General features: G+C 39.4%; 1 protein-coding gene across 2 annotated transcripts in view; it reads right to left on the bottom strand.

The window, feature by feature from the left end:
- Positions 1–21404, bottom strand: part of LOC126282071 (F-box/LRR-repeat protein 17-like) — an 81397-nt gene extending 59993 nt beyond the window's left edge. For both annotated transcript variants that reach the window (XM_049981517.1, XM_049981516.1), the window contains exons 1-2: positions 20900–21404; positions 11374–11744 (exon numbers count right to left, since the gene is read on the bottom strand). In XM_049981517.1, the coding sequence (XP_049837474.1) occupies positions 11374–11741 (368 nt within the window). In that variant the 5' untranslated portion in view covers positions 11742–11744; positions 20900–21404. The remainder of the gene's footprint in view (positions 1–11373; positions 11745–20899) is intronic.
- Positions 21405–27491: the final 6087 nt, after the last annotated feature.

Below are 27491 nucleotides of genomic sequence, written 5' to 3' on the forward strand. Positions count from 1 at the left end.
CACATTGTCATGTGCACGGTGATCCATCTGTTTCTCTTCCCCCAGATTCACGGATCGCAAGGATAGCATGGCCACAGCAGCCGCCAGAGGTTGTCATCATGACACCGTGGGATGACCCGACGGAGAGGGAGTCTTCCCCTCCTCCGCCTCCTCTTGTCATACCAATGGAGCTGGATCCACCCACGCTGCAGTGGCTGACACCTTCCACATTCTGGTATGCACCTCAGGAGGTACCCTTTTGGGCATTTTCCGGGGGATGTTTCCACCAGAGCGAAAGCCAGATGCTGGGGTATGACCGGAAGTCTGATGTTCCCTGCAAACACAGCTTCCAGTCCATCAGAGCATCCACACTCCTGCCGCCTCTCCCATTGCTGTGTTCCATAGAGGAATATAGTCCGTCACTTTGGGGGAGAGGAATGTTACGACGTAAAGTCAAGCACCGGCACACCAGTTGGGAATGACAAAGAAGACAAAGGATGCTAAAAGAAGTCAGCCAATCTCACACTGACTGACCTCCATTCCAAGACAACAATGTGATAGCAGCGTCCTCTATGTGAACAGAATAATCACCGCTCCTGACTAGTGCTGCCAACTTCAATAGCAGCTTCAAGATTACCGACTTGGATAGCAGCACTTTGATAGCAGCTCAGGAATGACTTTTGCCAGTTAGAGATCAGCAATCACTGCAAAGACTAATTATTTTGTATGTCACCCTTTGCTTGCAACACATCTGTGCAATTGCCAAAGTTAAGTATTGCATTTGATTAGGTGCAATAAAACTCATATTAATGAGTTGTTTGATTGTATAGTGAACCAAGCAGGCAGGATTCTTAGACGCCACAAAGCCTCCAACAATTGTCAGTATAGAGTAGACTGATTTCCCTTGGATCCCAGTGTGACAAGTTGTCCATACATAGATGACCTACCATCCATTATTGTGGAGGTCATAAAGGAGATCCCGGATAGTCACAACCAAAGGGTGTCAAGGGTAACACTAGCCAACAGCCTGAAGACTACTCAAGAAGTCACTGCCAATTAAGAATGACTTTGCAGTGCAAGAACAAAGGTAGCTAAGGGCTCAAGCAATGGCCACCAATTCTGCATTCGTTTGGCAAGGAGCATAGTTAACTGCTTCTCAAATGTGGGAGGAAAAATGGTTCATCTGCTGACCACGGAGCTGTCAGTGTGTACCATGCATGATCCAGCAATTGAGTCAAAGATATCCAGAAACAGGCAGCGAAAAACCATAGGTTTACTGAGTCTTTCAGTCAGGGCACATGCGATTTCTTCCTGATAAGAGGTGACAGTGGGGACAAATGGAGTTCAGAGTAGAGACTTTGTATGCAAACTGCATTTGTGCCTTCAGTCCTTGGCCTCTCCTGTGGGAGATAGAGCTCCCTACCAGGAAAAGGAGACACTAGTTCAGATGCTCAGGGGGACAGCAAATGTGTACTGCATAGCTTAGCAGCAGTTGTTGGTGCCTGATCTGTAGGGGAGGGAATCCAGCCTCTGTGAGTAGGCTGTTCACAGGGCCAGTACGAAGGACACCTGCCACATGTCGGACCCCATAATGGTGTATTGGGTCCAGCATTTGCAATGCTAGAAACGATGCTGATCTGTGCACCAGGATCCCATAATTGAGATACAACACAATCAGAGATTTATAGAGCAGCAAGACTAATGAGCGGTCTGCACCACAGATGATGATGTTGAGACAGTGAAGAGTATTAAGGTGTGACCAACATGTTTGCTTAAGTTGACAAAGATGAAGAAGCCACATCAACTGAGAGTCAAAGACCAATCCCAAAAACTGATAAGACTCCACCACATTCAGCAATGGGTCCCGGAGGTAGATGTCTGGTTGGGGATGGACAATACAACGGTGACAGAAGTGAACGACATGTCCTCGCGGTGAAAAACTCACAGCTGTGGGTGAGAGCCTATGACTGTACCTTTTATATGGCACCCTGCAGTCAGTGTTCTGCACTACCCACAATTGAGGAGCAATAGGAGATGAAAAAGTCATAAGCATATGGAAGGCAGCCCTGTAGATTCCACAGTTGCAGCTAGACCATTGACATTCCCCAAAAAAGGGAACACCCAATACAGATATCTATTAGACACCATTCTCTTGTATATGGTGAGTACTGTGGAAAGAACCAACTTTAACCTGGAAAGTACAGGGAGACAAGAACGGATAAAAATTGGGAAATGGCCCCAGAGACCCCAATCGTGGAGGGTAGTGAGAATGTGGTGCCATACACTCTATGCAAGTCAAACAAAACTGCAATACGAAGTTGATGCCGAGCAAAAGCTGACCAAATAGCAGAATCCCAGCAGACCAAATTGCAGCAGTAGAACAGCCTTGACAAGAACTGCCCAAGGATCCCAAGACTCAAGGTATGCCTTCGGCCCACCATACGTTTGAGTAATGTGCAGAGCAAAGAGCTAGGATAGTGAGGAATTCCCACTCAGCGAATGAAATGTTTATGGTTCTAGATGGTGTGTAGTAATTGGTGAAGGTAGTCGCCCTACCCACTGTTTGAAGATATGAAATACAGACTGATAATTCTCAAGACACAGAGGATTGAGCATAATGAAAGGTAAAACATTCAGCAACAGTGTAGACATCACCATTCACAGGGTACTGGTGTCCATAGAGGCATCAAATCTTCACCCAAAACTGCAAAGGAGGGGTACAGTGTCTAAAGGTAGCAATATATCACTCCCAGCATTCTTGTTCCTGTCATTTATGAGGTGGCAGACCTGGGTGTGGAGCCATTTAAAGGCAATGAGATGCTCCAATGGATGTCACTTTTGGCATTAGGAAACCTAATCCCTAATGGCCCTAACAATTTTGGAGGTCTGCCACAGTACTGTCTTCCGATGGAGCATCCCAAGGAAGAGGGGATCGCTGAATCAACAGCTGACAGATCAGCTGCAGTAGTTCTCTGGACAAACACATCAATACTTCCACGTGGCAGGGTTAAAAAGGCAACAGTAATGTTGAAAGCATCCTAATCAGCTTTGGCAAGAGTCTGTCTGGGTGGACGCTCAGGCAAGAGATAGCGAGGGAGGGTCAAACTGATCGGAAAATGATTACTGTTGTACAGGTCGTCATCATGAACTCTCCAATAAATGCATGGGAGAAGACCCAGTGTGAAAATGAAATGGTCAATGACAAAATAAGACCTAAATGCCACACTGAAGAGTGTGAGAACATCAGCATTCAAGACGCAATGATCAAGCTCTGTGAGAAAGTTTTTGACAGCTTTACAGCAGTCAGTGGTCATATTTCCAGCCCACAAAGGGTTACGGGCATTGAAATCACCCAATATTAGGAATGGTGGGATGAGATGAGGACACAGGGCAGACAAAGCTTTCTGGGACACTTTGTCAGAAGCAGATGGTAAATCCAGAAATGTCTTCACACAAACAACCAGTCTCCAAAATCATGATGAGTGGCATACATTTGCTTAGAAAGAGCCCAGAATGTATGTGCAAACACCACCTGATGTTCTTTTGCAGTCAGTGCAATTCTTGAAATAGCCCTGACAGTCATATGGAGTAGGGGATAGCTGAGGAGGGTATCAGTCCGCATTGCTGGGAAATATGTTTCCTGGAAAGCAATGGAAAAAGCAGGGAAATTGCACAAAAGATGATGTAGCTGAGCCAACTGGTGGAAAAAACTGCTAGAGCTGCACTGGTGGATTACACTATCAATATCAGATACTCCATCATTACACATCTGTTCTGAATGATTCTGGAGGACTACTTCTTGTACTCTTAGTCCTTAGCTTTTGCGAGAGCTTGTCTGCCCCAGGTTCTGGGACAGAGGAGGAACATCAAGTCCTATGACCTGCATCCTGTGGCTCCTTCAGCCACCAGCTGACATATGGTTGCAGGTCAGCAGAGTCTTGGGAAGGAAACAACCCGAGGAACCCCTTCCTCTTAAGGAGTGCCAGAGGAGGGCATTGCTTCTCTGGCTGGAAGTTGGGGACTGACATCCCTGACAGATAGGGAGTTGATGTTCCCAAAGGGGGTGTGGAGGAAGCAGTAGGAGACCACCAACCACCAGGTTCTCACCTAGGCCCCTAGGCCCTAAAGTGAACGCCACTGCTGTAACAGTAGCATACATCATTCTCATACAAAAGGGATGTATGTGATGGTATTTCTACTTGGCCTTTTGAGGTAATCAAGGTCTTTTATTCTTGGTTTTTCTTTTTGCATTTGAAAACTGTGCAGTCTGGGGTATGGGGGCAATTGTGCTCCCCACAGTTGATACAAGTGGGGGGTGAGGGTGGGTACAATGAGCTTTTGTGTGCAGGGGGTGGCCAGGATCCCAAGAGAGTGGGCTGGAATTGCAACATGAAGACATGTTTCCATATCACACCTTTGTAGCACTGTACAGGAGGAGGAATACACGGTTTGACATCACAGCAATACACCATCACCTTAACCTTCTCAGGCATCAAGTTACCTTCAAAGGCCAAAATGAAGTGTCCAGTCTCCACTCTGTTATCTTTTGGTCCTTGCTGGACATGACGGGAAAAATGCACACTCGTAGCTCCAAATTAGCATGCAACTCATCATCAGTCTGTAAAAGGAGGAACTCTGTGAAAACCGATACCCTGTATCATATTCCGACTTTTATGGGGGGCTATACTGACAGTATTATCATCCAGCCCATCGTAGGCAAGCAGCTACCGTGACTGAGCAGGGCGGCCATTTCCAGCAGAACAGAGTCACTTTTCATTTTTGAAACTGCTTTCATTTCCGCCAAACCTGCCTGTCCTCCAGATGTTCAATGAAGAACAAAGGCATTGATTTGAAAAGGAATCCCTGTCTGTCCTAGAACAAACCGAGTATTGGGGGAGGGGGGAGCTATTTCTTGCCTTTTCTCTGACCAGTATGTTCCTCCCATGGCATAGCCAGGACAGGGAACATTTTTGGGGCCATACCTCTCCACACTATGATATGTCTTATCTTCAGAAGAAACTGCAGGGGCCGCGCACCCACCAGCGGAAGAAAGTTTAATTCACTTCATGTGTGAATCTTCCATCATTGTACCACCACCTCTGAACAGTCTCTCCCCACATGAACCATCCAACCACAACAAATGACAACTGGCCAGTAAACCATTAGCTGGAGTCCCTGTGCCCCAACCGTGATGGACACATATTCCTTGTGCTTGCATGACGAATTTCCAGTTCAGGCACCAACAGTGTGATCGCTGCCTGATCAGGGGACTACCGCCATGCAGGTACTTAATGACCTCCCTTCTCCACAATGGAATGGCTACCATGTGGCATTTTGAGTATAGTACTGTTGGAAGAAAGAAAGGTGGAGAGAGAGAGAGAGAGAGAGAGAGAGAGAGAGAGAGAGAGAGAGAGAGAGAGAGAGAAAGAGACAGGGGGAGGTGGAATATATCTTGCACAAGGTGATCTTCCCTGTACGAACCGCTCTGCAGTAAAATTTAGAGAAGAAGTATCAGTCAAACCAAGGAAGGGGTCTATATAGTTAATAATGAAAAGGTGTAGAAGGCCAGAAGGCAAGAAAATGAGTGTGTGAAACACAAACCAGATTCAAGAGCATTCAGCGCCAAGAAGACCATCCAATGGAAAGGTAAAGAAGGAAAAAGATTAGTAAAAGGATAGATTTGCAGCATAGAAATGGAAGTAATGCTGCAAGGGCTGGACACCCTTGGTGGCCTAGATTGTACTCACAAACAATACATAAGCCCCCTGGGAGAAGACACTAAAATTTTAATATTTCAGTAAAAACAGTTGTTGTTATTTAATTACAGATTCAAGACAGAGATATTGCCAATTTCTTTGCATTATGGCAGTTATGAACTTCCTTTGAACAACATGTTTTTCCTAAGAATCATTATCATATTTGCAAACTATTATGAAAAGGATAGTTGCTACTCACTATGTAGCAGAGATGCTGAGTTGGAGATAGGCCAAATAGCCTTCGGCTAACGAGGCCTTCATCAAAAATAGAAAACATATTCCATGACGGATTTTCCATTGTTTCATTATTATACTTCATTGATGTAACCATGCATAGTAAATTTCTAATTGCAATATTTTTAAGTGAATGTTTTCAACTACAAAATTTGCAGTTTGTATGAACATAATTTAGAATGTAAAACAGTTAAATGAAGTGTTCTTTTTGGTTTTAGGAATTATTTTTCATTTTAAACATAAATTATGTGATGACAAAACTTTTTCCAGAAAATATTTTACTTACGTATTGTGCAAAATTATATCGGAAAGAAATGTTTACATTAACTATTGTCAGTTCCAAATAAAGCATTTACTTTACGGCAACAAATATAACATGTAATAGTCTGCTATCAAACACTTAATAAGCAGGTTTTTGCCTATTCTCTGATATATTACAAGGTCCCTCCAACGTATCTCCTACAACTAACTGATTTTTAGTGTTGTATACTATGTGAGTTATGTTAATCTATTTTATTTTAAATCAGTTTGCTGCTGATGGCTTAACTAATTGCACAGTAAAATGACTTCATTTCTACTACATTTTGCATGTGAGTTTTCAAAACATACCACTTGAAAATCAACATGTAGGCCATTTCATTAAATATATCAACATTAATCATGCTCTGTGGATCTCACCACAAAAGATTACCTTCAGGGATATGAAATAAGACAACATACAAAAACCTAATCTGTGAACTGAATAACTATAAGGAGCCATTCAGCTACTTAATGCTACACATGTTTATGCCCACTGAATTTAATCGAGTAAATTGGAAAGAAAGCCACTACTATGGCTGTTGCCTATTCACTTATAATAAGTAGCTGTCATTTATGTCCTACTGGTAGCTGAATATTTACCTGATTACACTGGTCTCAAATGGCTCTGAGCACTATGGAACTTAACTTCTAAGGTCATCAGTCCCCTAGAACTTTGAACTACTTAAACCTAACTAACCTAAGGACATCACACACATCCATGCCCGAGGCAGGATTCGAACCTGTGACCGAAGCGGTCGCGTGGTACCAGACTGCAGTGCTGAGAACCGCTCAGCCACACCAGCCGGCCGATTACACTGGTATTTTTCAAAGAAAACAATTACCCACATCTGTAGCAACAGAGTCTTTTTTACAGGACATAACTGCTTCTAGTGAAACTTGACAACAAACATTGCCACTTAGATAGCAAAACTTTCCAATCATTGAGTCTGGATATTAAGATGATCTGTAAGAAGAGTGGCTAATGAGGTACATTGTTTATTGTTTATTTATTTGCACCATGCCCCTTTACAATATTTGTAATACTAAGTGTGTGTGTGAGTGGGTATGTGTGTTTGTTTTGGATGATGATGATGATGATGATGATGATGATGATGATGATCCAATGCCAGCATACAGCCTACTCCTCACAAATTGCAGGAAGGGAGCCCCCGAGTTTAATATCTTTATCTGATGGACCAAACACCGTCAACAGTCTCACATGCCTCAAATCATGGGACACTGCGGGGAGAGGTTTGGTATTTAAATCAGGACATTGGGGCAAAGTATGGTGATCAGGAACTTTATGCCACCACCTCTCATCCCCTTTCTGACCAACTAATGGCAGTGAAATTTTTTTACAGCACCAGAATTTGAACTGGCTTATCCCCAGGTCGAGTGCCACCACGTGTGCATGCATTAGTGACCTCGGCCACAGAGGCGGGCTGGCTAATGAGGCATGTTTTTAATTTTATTTTGAACTGGTAAGGAATCTGAACTTCTCACTTTATGTTGGACTGGACTGGACCGTACCACCAGGGAATGTGACTCCTTTCTGAATCCTAGATAAGGAAACAAAATCTACATGGGAAGTATTTCTATCTGAAATCAATTGCAGTACAATAGAAGATGTGCAGCTGAGTGCTAAGCATTACACACTCATTATTATTATCCTAATGCTTTAATGGATGTAACAAGCATACTGGCATTAACTATATGCATTGTGGTGTACTTTCACATGGGACTTCTGCCTCTCCAATATAGAGTAAGTTAGGCAACCGGTTACTCGAGAATGTAAAATTTATCCACTCCCGAGAAACACTGTGTATGGGTAAAATGCTTACACTAACTTATTTCTCATTATTGAAATTGTGGCATCACAGATCACTGCATGCAGAAACTCCATCGGTTGTCCTCGTATCTGTTAAAGTTTTGCAACAATACAATCTTGATCAATCACACTTTGTAAAATCCCTTATGTTTATTACTCATTTGTTCCCTGTTGCTTCGAGAAAAGTTGTTACATTCACTCATTCTCTTCAATCGTATGACATTAATTTTAACATCATTTAAACTTGCTGCACATCAACCCCATTCAAAAAAGTTTTTAAATTGAGATTCTGAACTACATCGGCACAAGTCTGTGGTTAGGACACAGTAAACAAGGGAAATTTGTAACATGTGCCCCATAGTGCTCACGTAAAGGGGTAACCGAGCATTTATCACTGGATACATTCTTGACATGTGCAGTATACCTTCTTAATAATGGAATGAAGAACGAAAACAGCCGTGAAACTTTCATAACTATTTTCTTTCATCTTTATTTCTTCAAATCCATTCCCTTTACTTGTATATCATTGTCATATTGTAACCACTCTTCAGCTGGCTATTTTTTTCTTCTTCCAGTGCCTACCTATTCTGAATATTGGTGAATATCATAACTAAATCACTTTTACTTGCTCAAAAAGGTTGCCAAATTGTAAGTTTCTGAGCCAAGATGATGTTCTTTTACCAGGTGTCATTCCTCAAAGAATGTTCTGTAGCAGTTTATACCTGCTTCCCATTCTCATTACATAGTTGAGACATTGTGGTTTTCTGCATTCTGCTGTGTCCTCGTTAGTTTCATGACAGTGGGAGTGGTGGAGGAAACAAAGTACAATTAATCAAACCTACTGAAACTATGTATGTATATTAATCACCAAACATACTGATGCTACCACTTTATAATATATAGCTCATACCTCCAATGCACATAACTGAAAGTGTGTAGTTTTTATATATTATATTGTTTTCAGGTGGATAACTATCACATGCTTGCAAATATATTCTGTGTCCACCTTTTCTTTCTTTCTTTTTTTTTTTTCCCACGATGTCTGGAAACACAATAAATGTTACTGAAAACTTTTAGAGCACAGAGTCTTGTAGAATTTTCAGTTGCAAGGAAGACAGCAGTTAACAGCGAAATAGTTTCGTGGTTTCACACCAAATTCACCTGGGTACAGTTGCTTCTATTAGACAGTGTACATTACGTTTTCTGGCTTCCTTCAAACTGATACACCTGTCTGTGAGGTGAGTTCAGTTTGCGAATATTGTAAAGAGAGGGTTCTGGGTGGCAAAATCGTGAAACATTACTGTCCATCAAATATCTTCTTTTTAAATATATTCCTTATTATTATTGGATTCTTCCGTATGCTTGAAATAATTATTCACATGATTGAATAACAGTGTACATTTATTACATGAACTTAAATGACCTGCCGCTTTGTAGACATCTCAGTACAGCTTTCAATATTAAAGGCAAATTTTTGGTATAGTTTTCATTGGCAATCTTCAATATCTCTTATTCTGTGACACTCCTGTCTGCTGATAAACTTCAAATGTCACATATTTTACTCTCACAGTAACGTGTTTCTTTCTGGAGGGCAGGAACTGAGAATACCTGCCCTTCCCTGATGCTTCCCAGGTACAATCTCTATGGGAGCAGTGATGATGAAGTATCATCATTTTCATTCAACTCGACATTTGCATTGTCAGACAGAGAAATCTTTCAGTCGACAGGAGGTGATGGCAGGAAAATGTCCACTGTTTTGTGATGATATCTTAAGTTCTTTATTGCAAAATTAAATACAAAAGATATTCATTGTAAACAAATTTTGTTGTGTGCAAAGGGGGAAAGTCGATACTCACTGTCAACTGAAAGATACGCTTCTGTCACCGAATTGTATTAAAGCTGTCGATACCAATTCTTTGCATTGGAACTTAAGAAATTCTGATTCGAGAAGAAACTATTAAAGGAAAAGAACTGAGGAGACTACTTTTAAAGAAGTATACTCATTTTAGACAACTAAATATTTATTTACTGGCATATCAAGAGAAAATAAACAGAAATTTATATAAAGAGAGTCATCTGAACTTTCTCAGATATAGTTATCCAAAAAGACCATGTTATAAGAAAATAGTCTTTTTCAGACATCTTCTGTCTTCTATACCAAACAACAGCTCAAATGTCCAAGAACAGAAAGAACGCAAAGAACCTACAATAATTTATTTCAGATATATTAATCTCAGTGTTGAGATACCCTGCAACAGCTTATAGCAGTGAAGTAGTACATTACGTACATGATTGCTGAAGCTCCAAGAACCAATATTAATTCAATATAAAGATGTAAGGAGAGAATGAATATTGATTCAGTAGATGGAAACATGATACACGTCATTTTTTAAACTTCCTGCCACATTAAAATTGTCTGCCTGATGGCTTCTTGAATCCTTGTCCCAGTCTTGCCCTCACAGCTTTAGTCTCGCCAGTACATCATCTCATAATTTCCAGATTTCACAATAGTACTTCTGCATTAATTGTGGAAATGGAAACAGTCCCTCTGTCCTGTGGCTAAGACACTTCTCTGCGACATTCTTTCTTCCCTGGCTGTTTGTCCTACAATGTATGCAGGGCAGTTTCGTGGACTTGCAAAGTATGGGAGAAGCCCTGTTGGAAGCAAAGTTTTGGAGACATGTTGGGAGAGGTCTTGTTCACACTGAAGTTGTAGGGATAGGTTATGAGTCATGCCCCCGTAGCTCAGTTGGTGAGGGAACTGCCCACAAAAGTGAGGTTCAGGGTTCAGTTCCAGCTCTGGTGCATAGTTTTAATCTGCCAGGAAGATGCAAAACAACACGGACTCTGTAGAACATCTTTTCAGTGTTCAGATGGCATCAAACTGGAGTTATAACTCATCGTTCGTCAGTTTCTCAATGACGGGCCATTGGAGGATGAGTAGGCATACAGCCACATTACCGATTTCCTGCATTTGTGCACACGACTCCTGTTCTCTGGGTGACATCACCCGACCGATGACGAGTTCAGCACAAATGCAATAAAGGAAGCAGACATTGCTCCCAGCAGAGAGTCCTCTCCTGATGAAGAAGACAGCGTCAATCTTCGAAAGCTCAAATTTTAACTCCAATCCGATTTGGTCTGAACAGTGAGGTGATTTGATACAAAGATGCCACCACAAAAGACCTCAATGTCATAGCACAGGCTTAGCTGCACAAGGCTCATTCTGGACTCCTCATCACTGTCTGCAAGTGACACTGAATCATAGCTTCTTACCTGATAATGTACTTCTCGTGAAGCCACAAATGAGCGTCCTGGGCCAGAATTCTCCAGCGAGTGCACACCTTCTGTAAAAATTTAATGTTTTCACTGAAGCTCACATATGAGAAAATCTCCAGCATCAGTTCATCTGGCAGGTCATCTACAGTGGTGCCCCTGCAGTCCTGTTTTGAAGTACTACTGGCCGCCTGTAAAGGACCTTCTCCTTCCGAATGTCTTCTGTCATTCAGTTCGAGGTCTGAAACCAGGGGCACACCTGATATGTTATCCCCATCTGCAGAAGATGTAGGAGACCCACTGCTGTTAAACACTGTATCGGTATCCTCTGATCTTCTCAGAGGTACAGTAGGAGAGCTTGTGGCCATGACCTGTGACAACCAAAATAGATTTCACAAACCTGTTGAATAACTTCATATTTAAAAAAAAAAGTACACACAAACTCTGTGCAACACAATTGAAAATGAGGTGGTATTTAATCCATTCAAAATAAATATTCAGTGGTACAGGTTACACTGATAGGAGACACCATTTTCCTTCCCGTCATACATTGAGGACTTAACGGTGAAAGCATAATTTAAGTTGATTTATTTACCAAGCATATAAGGTTGACTAATATTTGCTGTGAGGGTATGACCCTGAGCATTCAGATCATTTATTCATTATGTTCTGCAGATCTCATCAAAAAGGAGAACACTACAGATGTGGGATGACCCAGGGTATACATTAACAAAAGACAAGGAAAATGTACAAAATTAATGTGGGCTCTGTATTAACAGCTAGTGATGCTGATGCCAGTTAAACTCGATTAAGTAAATTAGCAAGAAAGCTCTACTTTGAAAGTGGCTGCTGCCTCCTTACTTAGACATAATGGCTGCCTTTTATCTGCTACTGACAGCTTACCAGCTTATTATACCGAGACTTCTGAAAAATATAGTTATCTAAATCTGTAAATAATCAGTCATATTTAAGTACTTCTTGTCATGCACCTTTACACTGGCTGCTCCTTGCCCTGTAGCTAATGGAACATTTCTAGCCTAGATTATAATAAGTGTGATTAATGAGGTATGTTTTTAATTTTATTTTGAATTGGTTGCTATTCCCAATTTATTCCTTTATGTCAGATGTGTGATTGACAGTTGTCTTACTACCAGTGCACATGGCTCCTCACAAATCCTATTCCAGGAAGCAACATCTAAATGAAAATTATTTTTGTCTTGTATTCTGATTGTGTGTACATCAAATTTCTGTATTCCATGTCAGAAACAACCATTAATGAGTGAGTGCCCTGGGAAGTGAGTGCGACAATTCCAACATCCTTCAATAGGCTTCAGCAAGAAGTGAGGTTATCTACTCAACACCATAATCTTACTGTTAGCATCTGCTGAATAAACACTATATTTACTTCAGAAGTACCATCCCATAAGATAATCTCATAAGATAATAAGGGGGGAAAATATGTCATGACTCTTGCTCTTATTTCATTTACACATTTATTTACTTATGTATTTATCACACCAAGCTAGATTGCGGCCTTCATGCCCTCACTCCTATTGTAACAGTCATCCATGGCGTCACAACATGTTTTAGCAATACAATAAGTGTAACACGTGAACAGTACATAATAACAGTAATAATAATAATGAATATATGGAATTTCAGAAATTCCAGTTTTATTAACGTTGTGTTGGCTTTTCCTGACTACATTCTTGAAAAAATGTCAATAATGACTAACAGAAATGTACGGCAGCAGCACTGTGGGAATTGAATGACAGAGAAAGAACGAGAAATAATACGGAATGCTTGGAGATGAGACAGTGAGTGAGAAGAAAACAGAAATAGTGGCAATACTGTGCACTTTGCTGAACTGTTCCAGTGCTACGACCAGCTGTACCTTAATAGTACTGTACACTGAGGTGACAAAAACTGTGGGATAGCAATACGGACACATACATATGGCGGTAGTATTGCATACACAAGGTATCAAAGCTCAGTGCATTGGCAGAGGCTAAGAATTGTGCTGAGGTGATTCATGTGAAAAGGTTTCCAAAGTGGTTATGGCCGTACAACAGGAATTAACAGACTCAGAATGAGGAAGGGTACTTGGAGCTAGATGTGAGAGTCATTCCATTTTGGAAATTGTCAGGGAATTCAAATTCCAAGTGCCACAACGTCAAGAGCCTGCTGAGAATAGTAAATTTCACGGCTTACATCTCACCGTGGAAAACACAGTGGCCGACAGCCTTCACTTAATAACCAAGAGCAGTGATGTTACATAGAATTTACCAGTGCTAACAGACCAGCAACACTGCGTGAAACAATGGTAGAAATGAATTGGGATGTACAACGAACATACCCATTATGACAGTGTGGCCAAATTTGGCATTAATGGGCAATGCCAGCAGAAAACCATCGTGAGTTCCTTTGCTAACATCACTTGCAGCACCTCCCTGGGCCTGCGATCATCGGTAGGATCCTAGATGACTGGCAAATTGTGAACTGGTCAGATGAGTCCCAATGGTATAGTTTGAGCATGGAGCAAACCCCATGAAGTCATGGACCAAGGTTGTCTCCAAGGCACTGTGCAAGCTAGTGGTGGCTTTATAATGGTTTGGGCTGTGTTTACAGGGAATGGACTGGCTCCTCTGGTGCAACTGGACCAACCATTGACTGCAAACAGTTATGTTTGGCTACTTGGAGACCACCAGCATCCATTCATGGACTTCATTTCCCAAATAACAATGTCATGTCACCGAGCCACAATTGTTCACAATGGTTTGAAGAACATCCTGGACAATTCAAGTTCATCATTTGGCCATCAAGATAGTCCAGCACAAATCCCATCGAACATATACGGGACAGGACATACTCAATAGGTCAGTCTGCACACAAACTCCTACATTGGTAATGATCTCGCAATTATGGATGGCTGCAGAGACAGAATGGCTCAATATTTCTGCAGGGGGCTTCCAACAACTTGAGCCTGTGCCTCATTGAGTTGCTGCATTGCACCGGGCATGAGATCCGACACTATGTTAGGAGGTTCCACTGACTTTTCTCACATCATTGTCAAGTGTGTTAATGCAGGGCTGAGGATAACATCTATGGTGGCTGACTTGGGGCCTGCTGCATTGGTATCAGTTGGCCTACTGACAGGTGGCACCTCATGAGAAAGGGTATACAGCTGAACAGGGCTGCATGGGGATGATAGTTGAGCTAATTAGACAGAGCATAGTAGATGGGGCTAGGGCCACACATGTTGTCACTGTTTGGAGGACTATGTCTTTATTAGAATAAACCCATACAGCTGCTGCTCCTGCTTAAAAAATTTGCCCATTAATGCAAAAACTACTAATCAGCTCACAAAAGATAGATTTTATCACATCAAAAAGCTTGCTTGTTACTCTTCAGAATCAGAAACAATACACAAGGATAAGTAACATTGTAATTGATACGGCTCTAAAAATCTTTCCTCAAAATATTCAGACAGCCAAACAAATAAAATACAGTTACTTATAATTGAACTTCAGTCCTTAAAACATACAATAACTTGCATCACAGAGCAAGAGATACAGAAATCCAACAAGTAATATCACCCTCACATAAAAGGATAAGCTTTTATTATACAACTTTCTTCAAAGGGAGAGGCTCATGCATGTATCTCAAGAAGGGTTCACAGTTTAAACTCAGACATGACCTTACCAGTGTTAGTGATGAGACACATTCACAAATTTCAGGTATCTAACTAACAGATACTTGAACTATGTTCCAGTACCCAAGAATGAATGTGAAGGCATAGATATAAATGCAAACATTGTGTATGGAAGCAGTAGCAGTCTCAAACATTCTTCTCAGTTTTGGCGCATTTCCAGTAACACTTTGGTCAACAGCACAAAAAGGGTGACAGAATCTCAGCACCAGTAATCAATCATGCTGTCATAAGTTACAAGGAGACAGAGGGGACACTGTGTTGTATGTGTAGAAGATTTTGCACACTGATCATTTTGGGAATTAATACAAATAAAAGCTGTTTCACATAAGCCCATCAGACTACACTTGTACAAAAGATCTTGTTTTCATATGTGAAATTCCATAAGTTCTGCACAACACTTAAATTAAACTCTGAGCAGTTGTTTTAGGAAGTATCCACATCAGTAGCAATGACCAATAAAAACAAGTAAATAACAGTAGGTATAGGAAATTCCACCCTTACCGTGAAATACATCTGTTCCATAACGGAAACTCAGCCAGCCTGTATGTAGACAAGAAAAAGATTTCTTGCACAGTGTGATAGTTTGCTCTTCCCAATGCACGTGCTCATCAAAGATTATGTCAAGAACTTTTACTGTTTTGGATAAGCTGACTGGATATCAAAGATTATTGGAGTAATAACTTTACAAACTTTTGTTGTGATATAAGGATTGCCTGCAACTTCTTAGCATTTAGTTTGTGGAAAAAGTTTTGTGTCCATTGCAAAAATAAATAACAGTAATCTTTCGTAATTGATAGACCAGCTACAATGTTCTTATAAGTGGCACAAAGACATTACTAGATGTTGTCGTAGTAGTAGTTACAATAATGTTGCAGAAATACAAAGTCATTGATGCACATTAAGGAAAGCAATGCAACAACAACGGAACCTTGAAGAACTCAATTAGCATATTCCTATGACAGCTTTTCTGACCCACTGGTGATTTACTGATATTCGTCGAACCATAGTATTGCAGTCTTTCATAAATTCAACTGTTTTATTTTCGTAAGTGATACACAGAAATGAACAGCATCAAAGGCTTTCCTGAAGTCAAGCAGGAGACCGGCTGTCATGGCATTTTGGGGTTATCGAGGCCCTGGGGCAATTTCATTTCGCAGAGCTTTAAATGAAAATATACCTGCAAGTTGTCTTTACTTAACCTTCGACCAGGCACACCTATGTTGAAAGTGTGCCAAGCATAAATAAAAATGTTTTGCATTATTTCATTCATTCATTCATTGCTGTTTTGCAATGGCAAGCCCATGCCTATTCCTTCATTTACTTCAGCTAACAAAGTGATAAATTGCATTGTCATACGTCCAGATGAACAGCAGTAATATAAAATAAATAACGAGCTAGGTGAGGAAAAATTTACATTCTGTGCAAGAAAATGATCCAGATTATGAGTTAACACCACGATCCCACAATGGAGCAGTTACCTTTTAGATAATTAATAACTGAATGAATAGCTGGTTGGGATCTGATGCAACTGTGCTGTTTAATGTTTCAAATGGATTGTTACTGTGGGTTAACGCCTGTCTGTGTCAACTGAGAAATACGACAGAAGTTTATTTCATTATTGTTAATTAAAATGTGCTTTAACTAATATTATGTAAGTTTATTTTATCAATATTTAACTAAACCAAGACTTAACTGTGAGTTTACTCATAGGTGTTTAACATGGTAACATAAAGCCAGCTACTCTTTACATGTATACAAAGCATGTTGTGGGTTCGCTCATTGGTTAAAGTGGCACACAGAAAAAATTTTGCGCACGTTATATTTCATGCAATTGGCAGTCAAGATGTTAAAATGTTTGCTTCACATCTGTTCACAGTATGTCTGAAGTCAGTCACATTGATTAATGCAGTTTATTCACTATGCTCTCTTCAGGAGCCTGCTTCATATTTATTGTGAATGTTTTAAGGTCATCTGTCAGCTGTTCATGAACAATGTACTGTGAGGCTCAAATACTGTGTGTAATATGCTAATGTGTCTGTAGATGCCTGGTTATTTTCGGTTAGGATCGCTTGGTAATGGTTAAATTAAACTTTGATTTCACTCAGTAGGATATGTACTAACACAAGACAGACTGACAGTGCCTGTGAAAACTGGAATAATATATCAACATTGCTTTTTATCATACCTATATTCCCTCCCTCATTCAGTTGTGTGACTGGATTCGTGATTTCCTATCAGGATGGTCGTAGTTCGTAGTAACAGACGGCAAATCATCGAGTAAATATCATCGAGTAAATCTGAAGTGGTATCAGGTGTTCCCCAGGGAAGCATTCTGAGATTTCTGCTGATCTTGATCTATATAAATGACCTGGATGACAATCTGAACAGTTCTCTTAGGTTGTTCACAGATGATGCTGTAATTTACCGTCTAGTAAGGTCCATTGAAGACCAGTATCAGTTGCAAAGTGATTTAGAAAAGATTGCTGTCTGGTGTGTCAGGTGGCAGTTGACGCTAAATAACGAAAAGTGTGAGGTGATCCACATGAGTTCCAAAAGAAATCTGTTGGAATTCGATTACTCGATAAATAGTACAATTCTCAAGGCTGTCAATTCAACTAAGTACTTGGGTGTTAAAATTACGAACAACTTCAGTTGGAAAGACCACATAGGTAATATTGTGGGGAAGGCGAGCCAAAAGTTGCATTTCATTGGTAGGACACTTAGAAGATGCAAGTCCACTAACGAGACAGCTTACACTACACTCATTCGTCCTCTGTTATAATATTGCTGCATGGTGTGGGATCCTCGCCAGGTGTGATAGATGGAGGACATCAAAAGGGTGCAAAAAAGGGCATCTTGTTTTGTATTATCACGTAGTAGGGGAGAGAGTGTGACACTTGTGATACACAAGTAGGGATGGAAGTCATTAAAGCAAAGACGTTTTTCGTCGCGGCGAGATCTACTTACAAAATTTCAGTCACCAACTTTCTCTTCCGAATGTGAAAATATTTTGTTGAGCCCGACCTACATCGGTAGGAATGATCATCAAAATAAAATAAGAGAAATCAGAGCTCGAACAGAAAGGTTTAGGTGTTCGTTTTTCCCGCGCGCTGTTCTGGAGTGGAATGCTAGAGAGATAGTATGATTGTGGTTCAATGAACCCTCTGCCAAGCACTTAAATGTGAATTGCAGAGTAATCATGTAGATGTAGCAATTACATGCGGAAAGTTCAATATAGTAATGCAATAAGCTATTTTTATCATTGACTGCTGTTTACAAGAATACTGCAGTAAGTTCTTACCTTTTCTTCTTCTTCTTTTTCTTTCTTCCTCTCAAATTCAAACTATTCCCCGTGAATACACAGGTTAGTATTTTTACACCCATAGATGCATTAAAACAAATATTCCAAACAAATATCACTTCTATAACAGTTTTTTAATCTTGAAAATAACAAAATTTACCAGTGGCCCCAGTGTAGCCCCAAGTCACCGAATTATAATGAAGATAGCTTATGGGTAATCCTGTAAAGCCAGGATAAGATTTTCATTCTTCTGCTCCAAACACCATCAGAGTCAGCAAACTTAAAACCATTTGGGATCTCATGAACTCTGCAGTCACTTTAGGGATTGTATTTTTGAAACAAACATTTGTTGGCAATACATGCAGTGTCTGCACAAGTAACCCCAATGCATCTGTATTTGGTTGCTCCGTTTGCCACCACAGTGAAGAAGTACTGACTGAAGTTGGTGGCAAATAATTTGAAAGTGTTATGATTTCTGCCAGAGCTATTTTTGGAACACTGAAGTTCAGTGGACTGCTAGGTTTGATGGTTTATTACTTAATAATATTCAACACTGTTGCAGTCACATTTTTTTTATTGTTTTGCATTATGTCTGTTTTCACTTTTTTTAACAATGGACTGGATGAATTTAGAATACTGATGGTAATGGAGTTTCAACTACACACTGCAGCATTTCCACAGAACCAGGTATTGGTCTTTTCTTAAAAAATATACTTTAACCATAGGAATTATCCATTCATTACACTTGTATATGTAATTTCTCTTCAATAACTGTGATTGCATCACTGTTCATGATCCTGGGGTATCAGATTTTCATTCTGTGATCTATACTTAGCTGTTACACATATTTTACGGTTTACATTTGCCCATCACAGTCAGATAACCATGGACTTGGTGAGTCCAAATACAAATCTAGTTTGGCTGTTTTTTCTATGTCTTTCTTAAATCAGTCCAGGCATGTTCATTTCTAACGACCCCAATGTAAACAGGACGTTAAACCCCTAATCTACCCTTCCTTCTATGGCTGTTGCACTAAATCCTTAAATTCTCATAGGTAATTTCACATGTCAAATCATCCAAAGCTAGAACTAATACCTGATATTCATGATCAGAACTATCCGACAGAAATTACTTATTTTACTTTCCATGAACAATGATGCTCCAGTTATATTTGCATAACCTTATAAAAGCTGTCAGCAGCTACTTTATGGATCTTTAGATACATATTGTTGGTGGCCTGTGATCTACCAGTACTACAATCATTTGTTCTTCCTGATCCAGTACTGAAGAATGGAATTAAGAGATGTTCCACATAATATTTCACAATCTAAAGTGCCAGAAACCTACAGTACTGAAGAATGGAATTAAGAGATGTTCCACATAATATTTCACAATCTAAAGTGCCAGAAACCTACTCCATTTTTTTATATACATAGCCAATCTTTCTAGATCTGCAGTACCACGATATTACCTCTTATCTACCAAGAAGAAATGATTCAATATTTATGTGACTTTCTGATATGCACTAAACATCTATTAACCTCACTTTTATTATTTTTTTCCAATAGCAAACTTCACAAAGATCACTGCCCTGAACTTATCAGATCATATTGTGAGAATCTTTTTAATATAATTATATTTTAAAACATATTGTGATATGAAGAGACAGGTTTGCAATGTAAGTTGTTTGTATGAGTGGCTTGATTTGGAGGGAGAATCATTTCAGCTTAGCAACTTTGTCATATTCTGGTCATATGGTTAGACCTGAATGAAACAAAAATCTATGCTAAGCAATATTATTAAATGACATTAAAATATAACTATGAAGCACATATAAAATTTTCACTTGTATGTGCAACATTGAGACACTTAACTAGTGACTAGTGGGGGCTGCCAGTCAATTTCATCCTTTGGTTGCCCATAAATTTTGAGAGGGTGAGAGATGTCCCTGAAGTTTGCAATTTGTTGGCAAGCCTCAACCCTGCATAAGAAGGGTTGCTTCATGTAGCATACATCTATGGCTTACGGAGAATAAAGTTATGTTCGTTTCTAGTATTGAGTGTGTGTAGACCAGGGCTCACATTTTATTTAAGTGTTGAGAATTGTCACCCAAACATGCTACTACTAAGAGAATTTATTTCTTGCAAACTGTGGACGGTAAAAAGAAGCATGCTACTGACGGCACAACGAACACCAACAGTAAACATCCGTCTTCTGAAGGGCATGACCCCAAAACACAACACACAGTGTTATAAACTCGTGGTAAAGTTACACCTGTCACATTCATTCAGGGTTTGACATCTCGAAGTTCAGGGAAATGCGCCAAAGTTCCTTATGCATAGTACCAAATATTCATAGAAACATTTTTAACTAAATAACAGGACTGACTTATATTTAAGTTTATACTACATGCCTCTTCGCAACTTTATCATTGTTACTCAACTAATCCAGCGCTAACGTGGCTACCATAACGTTTTGAAAATTATGAAACTAGTTTCGGATTGTCAACTAACCTTTCAGTGTTCAGGCGTTGTAATTAATGTACCTGTGGTGCGACGTGTTAAGTTTGTAAACTGCTGGCACTGCCTTAGAAATAGTGATACATCAATTTCAAATTAGTTTAAGTCCTTGTTCTACATTTACATTAAACTTAATCAGTACACAGTAGCCGGCTGTTATCTTACGACGGAATATAAGTGCAAAGTATCTGCAAATACGTTGGGCCACATTGCACAATTTTTCACTGTGCTGGAAAATGAAATTCTTTTTATCACATAAGTCATATTTTGCAGAAATAACTCCCCTTCGTTCCCCTTTTTGTGTACCTCCACCCACGTCAAAGGTTAATGTTTTTTGGAACTGCAAATCTGGATACAGACTAAAGACCTAACCAGTGTCGCAAACTCTGTCACACGTATTTCGGCTAACCAGCATTCAAAAACCAAGTGTCAGCAGAAACGTGTAGCAATTCTTGTTATGTATGTAAAATAAGAACGAGGCGGCTTCTAGGTGATCGCATTTTTTTTGCAGCCAGAGTGGGCGGGGCCAACCACCATCGTAAATAGCTGAAAATGTTCCGACTGCTCCTTGTCAATTATTTCTGCCGTATGCTTGCAACAGCTGTTCTAAATACGAAAAATTACATGAATAACATAGTGTAGGGAAGGCAATTTCGAACATTTTTCTGCTGCTGAATGTGTATTTGCTCTAGTAATACGATACATTTGTCCTTGTTAATGTTGATATACTTCGGTAGCAAGGTAGAGAACGATGTGATGTGAAAATGATGATTTTGTAATGCAATTTATTCGGATAACCCATCGGCTTTGACGAATGACGTCATACATAAGGCAAAGATGCTGACAATCTATGAATGGAACGGATTATACTCGTAAACAAACGAATGTAGCATGCCATAAAATGATACGGTTAACGCGACTATTATTTACGCGCGAATTTCATTTAATCGAGTTGAAGATGACTGAAATAAATCAGAAAACGAGAGCAATTACGAGTGCATATATTATATTATATTGGAATCCGTAACTAGAAGCGACCTATGTCAAGTATATTTGACGAATATTTGATCACATCTTTGACAAAGAAATTTGAGAGTGTAATACCAGCCTTAACTACTATCGACGGTCTCTCAGACCGCAACGAATTTTTGTGTCGAGATATTTCTCACACCCCTGCAAAGCCAAATGGACTCTTCTGTGTACCTTCCTAGTGGCTGACAAGCTACACGTGCCAGCATTCTTGCATTGTTGCTGCTCTGTGTTTCGTAATTATTAGCATTGAGAAGTGTCACAGACGTACCATAGTGTTTGCGTGCCCCGTTTTTGTTGCATGCTACTGTTTCTCCATGGGGGGGGGGGGGGGGGGGAGGAAGCTGAATCTTTCTATGCAACTAGTGTTGTTCAAGATTGACCTGCTAAATCTTCGCATGAAGACTTTGATGACAGCGATAGTGACCCTAATTCTGAGATATTTAGTAATCACACCACTAATTTCAGAGCAGGAAACTGAAAGGGATGAAGATGTGACAGCTGATAACGATGGAGCTTACTTCTTCGGTAAGAACAGACGTTTTCGATGGAGAAAAACGTAGCCACCAGCTAGTGTAAGAGAACTGCAACACAACATCGTCTTGCAGCTTCAACAGATGGCGAAAAGTCTTGGAGAAAACCGTGCTGATTTGGAGATATGGAAACTGTTCTAGACCATATCATTCGATGGACAAATCTGAAAATATCTAAGCTTAGAGCACAGTATTCTAACGGTCGCATATCCCATCTATAAAATGCTGATGTCATTGAACCTAAGGCTCTAATTGGTCTGTTGGTGTATTCATCCATTTTAAAGTCGGGGAGCGAGTCTGTTTAAAACTTGTTTGCAACCGATGGAATAGGCAGAGGTGTTTTTAGTTGCACTGTTAGCAAAGAAAAATTTATGTTTCTATTGTCTGCATTACGATTTGACAATCCAGATGGTTGGGAAGAAAGAAAGAGAATAGACAAATCAGCAGCAATATGACAAATCTTTCTGCGTTTCATCGAAAACAGTCAACTTTGCTACTCTGTAGTGTAACGTTCGCTGGCAGCACACACACTATTAAGAAAATGAAATTACATTTAATTGCACTATGTACGCCGCTATGAAGCAATTCGTATGTACTGTAATTGTTTAACAAAAAATATTATTTAATTTTGTATAAAGGACATTGGTTATTATTGTAATATTTTCTGTAATAATATTCTCAATGTATTTATGATTGTAATATATCTATACTCATAATGTAATTACGAAATATGTTAATATCTGCGATGAAGAAATGTAAAATATAGCCACAGAGGAAAATAATGTTGTAAAAATACAAACAGATATTCAAAATCAGCAGTAGTATAAAAAGCACTACATAATGTGCATCCTTTGTCGTCCTTCTCGAGAGCTGAGAGAGAGAGAGAGGAACCTGTGACGTAGCATTATATGAATGAGTAGACTTCTTTTGTCTGTATCTATCTTTAGCCACCATTACAGGAGAAATTATAAAGGTGTATATTTTTAATTATTGTTATGGTCTAAATACATTATAATTTATCAAAATTGTGTATTACTAATGTAAATTAGCTTGCCCATGTCATCTATAATATTTCTTTAAAGAATTTTCAGCACTTTTAGCGATTATCATTGGTGTTGCTGGGCTGTGCCGCGACCGAACGATTTGCAGCAGTGGCACATTTAAAAAATTGCTCCGCTATAAAATTAACCAAACCCGTAAGTCGGGAACAGGTAAAATTAGCAGTGAATTACGAAATATTTTTCTTTTACATCTATCCAGAGGCTGAATGAATTTATTACTGGTTTTACATTTGTGCATTCATAGGCGGATAATTAACGTTGAAGTTGTTAATCTGTTGGTTCTTTCAATTTCTAAAGCAAATAACTTAAACGTATAGTGAAGTGTATTTTGTCAATGATAATTAAACGTTCAGGTCGGCTTGGCAATATTTAACCATTTTATGCTAACAGAGACAGTCTTGTGTTCCATAGCTAACGCCGGGAAAGAATTCAGTAAATTTTTAAAAACCCACTGCATCTAGACAATATGTGCCAAGGCCAAAATACGTAAAAAATTTAATTTAAATAGTTTTCAAAGTCCTAAATGTTATTAATCAGTTGGTTTGAATTTATCAGCATGAGAGGGTTGCTAAGGTTCACGTAATTTTAAATGTGCTTAATTCTGTCTAAATGAATTTTTATTACCACACGTAAATAAGGGGTTCTACAACAAAATTAGTACTGAAAGAGTAAATAACAAAAAATATTTAAAGCCATTTCTTCCCCATTTTCATCCATTCATTTTTAAATAATAAATATTTGTTTTCTCATTAAAGTAGGTGGAAGAGTGTGTGTCGATGAAATGCTTGTTCCTTTTAGTGGAAGTTGTGGGTTTAGAATGTACATGCCACACAAACTGGCAAAGTATGGCCTGAAAGTCAGTGTTTGACTGATGCTCGTACAAATTACTTGCACAATGCATACATTTATTCTGGAAGAGGCAGCGACGGTCACACCCTTCCCAGCCATGAGAAAGGCCATTGTTTCCACACAGGCTGTTCTTCGATTGGTGGAACCCATTGAAAACACAAGGAGAAATGTTACAGGTGACAACTGGTACTCATCAGTAGAACTAGACAATGAACTTTCAAAAAAAATGTCTCACATATGTTGGTACACTGAAAAAGAACAAAGAGGAGATCTCACAGAACTTCTTATCTAATATGAAATGTAGTGAGAAGACATATGTTTACAGTTTTACAGAAGACATGACACTGGTTTCCTTCATGCCCAAGAAGTCCAAAGCTGCTATACTGATCTCTTCTATGCACCATTCAGTAAACAATGATACTGAATCGGGAAAACCTGAGATCATCCTGTTTTATAACATAACAAAAGGTGGTATGGACTGTCTTGATCAAACATGTGCAGCTTATTCGTCAAGTCGTTGGACAAGAAGATGGTAGAGGTAATGGCGAGATTGAGCTTCATGAAGACTCTAGCAAGGACCTAGTTAAACCTCATATGAACTGTAGAATTTCTATTGGACACTTGCCATGAGGGTTGAGTGACACCATCTGAAGAATACTTCAATAAGAAGATGAACCTCAGACACCAAAAGAAGAATTCGAAAATCATATGCTTTTGCCCTCCTTGTCTGAAGAGGAAAACAAGATATCCATGTCAACAGTGTGGTGTTCCAATTTGTTTGGAGTGTTCCAGGAAGGCCTTTGTGAAGTGTTTGCAGGTGAAAATTGAGAAAAGTATGATTCAGTGGCACATGAGAACACATATTTAGTTTTTACTCGTAATTTTAGAAGTAAAATGTGGCAAAGGTTCTCAATTCATAGATTTATTCACTGAAATATTCACTCTACATTCCAAAGATGAGTTGTAAACTGTAAGCTGACTTTGCACACAATTCATTGTAAGGGAAGTTGGAAATTTCCACCTAGTTATATTGCCATTTTGTAATATAATCTCTCTGATGATAATCTGTGAGTGAGTAGAGAACTAAGTATTTGCAGTAACTCATAAAACAAAAATATATTTCAAATTTAGCTTTGTTTTAGTTGTCGAAGTGTTTAAAATACTGCATTGTTTTAAAAAATCAAATTTCTACAAAGTCCACCTCTAAGAAGTGTAATGAACGACAGGAAGTCAAGAAACTAAATATATTCAGAAAAATTCTGGTTTGATATATTAAATATAAAAATGCGGTCTGAGAGGCCCCTACTATTTCTTTCTGGCAATGTCCTCGATGGAAATCCAGCAAGATAACCCACATATATCATGGGGTGGCAATGCTCATGACCTGCCACATTCTGTCCACATTCTGTGAGTGAACGGAACGATCATTCACATCTATGAAGTTCAGACTTCTGTTCACTCTTAGGTTCTGAAAACCTTCAGTAACTATTGAACTGTATGATCTGAACAGTTCAGACTGCTGTTCACTCTAAGGTTCTGAAAACCTTCAGTAACTATTGCACTGTATGATCTGAGCAGTCGTTGTCCCAGTGTTGTGTGAACTGAAGCTGTCACTAATGATCTTCGCCCCAAGGAGGATTTTTCGTTTTATTATTATAAACAAAACTTCCTTGGCCCATAATTCAACGGTCTCAAGGAGACTTTTTTCCATCCTCGCAGAATTCCTCCAAACATCGAATTTTCTCCCATTTCACTGCTTTTATTGTGTTTCCTTTACCCAATTTTCGCTTCACCAACTCGCAACCAAACTGTTGCATTCCAGCCAACTTAGACCTCTGGCTGCACTACAGATCAATGTGTCACCATTGTCAGATTTTTTCCATCACATACGTTGCCTCCGCCAACTCACAACCAAACTGTCACATTCAAATCTAGCTTAGACCTCTGGCTACACTGCAGATCAGTCTGTCAAGACAACCAGATTTTTTGCTTTCATATTCGTTGCCTTCGCCAATTCACAATGAAACTTCTTCATTCTAACCTAACCTGGACCTCTGGTTTCGCCACAGATCACTCAGTCACCACAACTAGATTTTTTCTGCCAATTTAAGCTGTTGTCTTATGTCCCAGCGTAATAAACCATAGAAAATCGCGAGGTAGTCGGAAAATACAGCCGATAAAAGATTACCCATACACCTTCAAGTCACTACCTTTTCATAGAATGGCAGCCAAGCATTTGTAACAACAAAGAATACAAAAGTCACTGCTTCACTCCCAGGAATTTAATCTAACAGTGCCAAACGCTCCTAGAATTTACAATTGCAGTTGGTACCAATTTGTGGTTCTTGCCAACATTCTGAGCAGTACAGTTGCCAGTGTAGAGTGTAAAACAGAGTATTTTGTATTTATTTTGTATGTGACATATCACTGAAGACCTTATAATTGTAATTAACTACTTCATAAACTAAATGACTTCCTTTGAATATAATATGGAGCAGTAAAATTTGCGATGGTTTAGCAACAATGTCACAGTGTACCCTCCACCCCCCCCCCCTTTACTGTTCTAAGACTAAGTTCTGTTGTTATGTGCAAGCCGCACAATAAGCTCAGATATCACAGTATGAAAACAATGACATATTCAGAATAAAAGGAGCAATGTCAATGCTTCATTGGCATCAGTTTAAGACATTGTGCTATAACTTAGTCTAGCCACATCTCTAACCAACAAAAATGACAATCAAAATTATATATAAAGCCACAGCTCTACTTATTTGTGTACTGTATGTATAATAATTTGTGTGCACATGCTATGAAATAGTCACGTTAGCATGGGCTGAATAGATCACATCTGCTGTGCTCATTGTAAATTGGCTAACTAGGTCCCATATCCTGTGCAAAAATTCCTTACCAAAAGCACTTCTTTTGTTCTCTGGGGTCCACAGTGCAAAATATGTCTTCTAATGACCTGATTATTCTGAATATCAGCCAGGTCTTAATATAATGGTCTATAATTACGTTCAGAAAATATATAAATACATTTGTTTGGCGTTTGTACCTTACATACATTACCACTGCTGTCTTGTCCTGCCTTCTTTTAGTAACATGATAAATAAA

Source organism: Schistocerca gregaria, chromosome 7 (genome assembly GCF_023897955.1).
Source record: "Schistocerca gregaria isolate iqSchGreg1 chromosome 7, iqSchGreg1.2, whole genome shotgun sequence".
Lineage (NCBI taxonomy): Eukaryota > Metazoa > Arthropoda > Insecta > Orthoptera > Acrididae > Schistocerca > Schistocerca gregaria.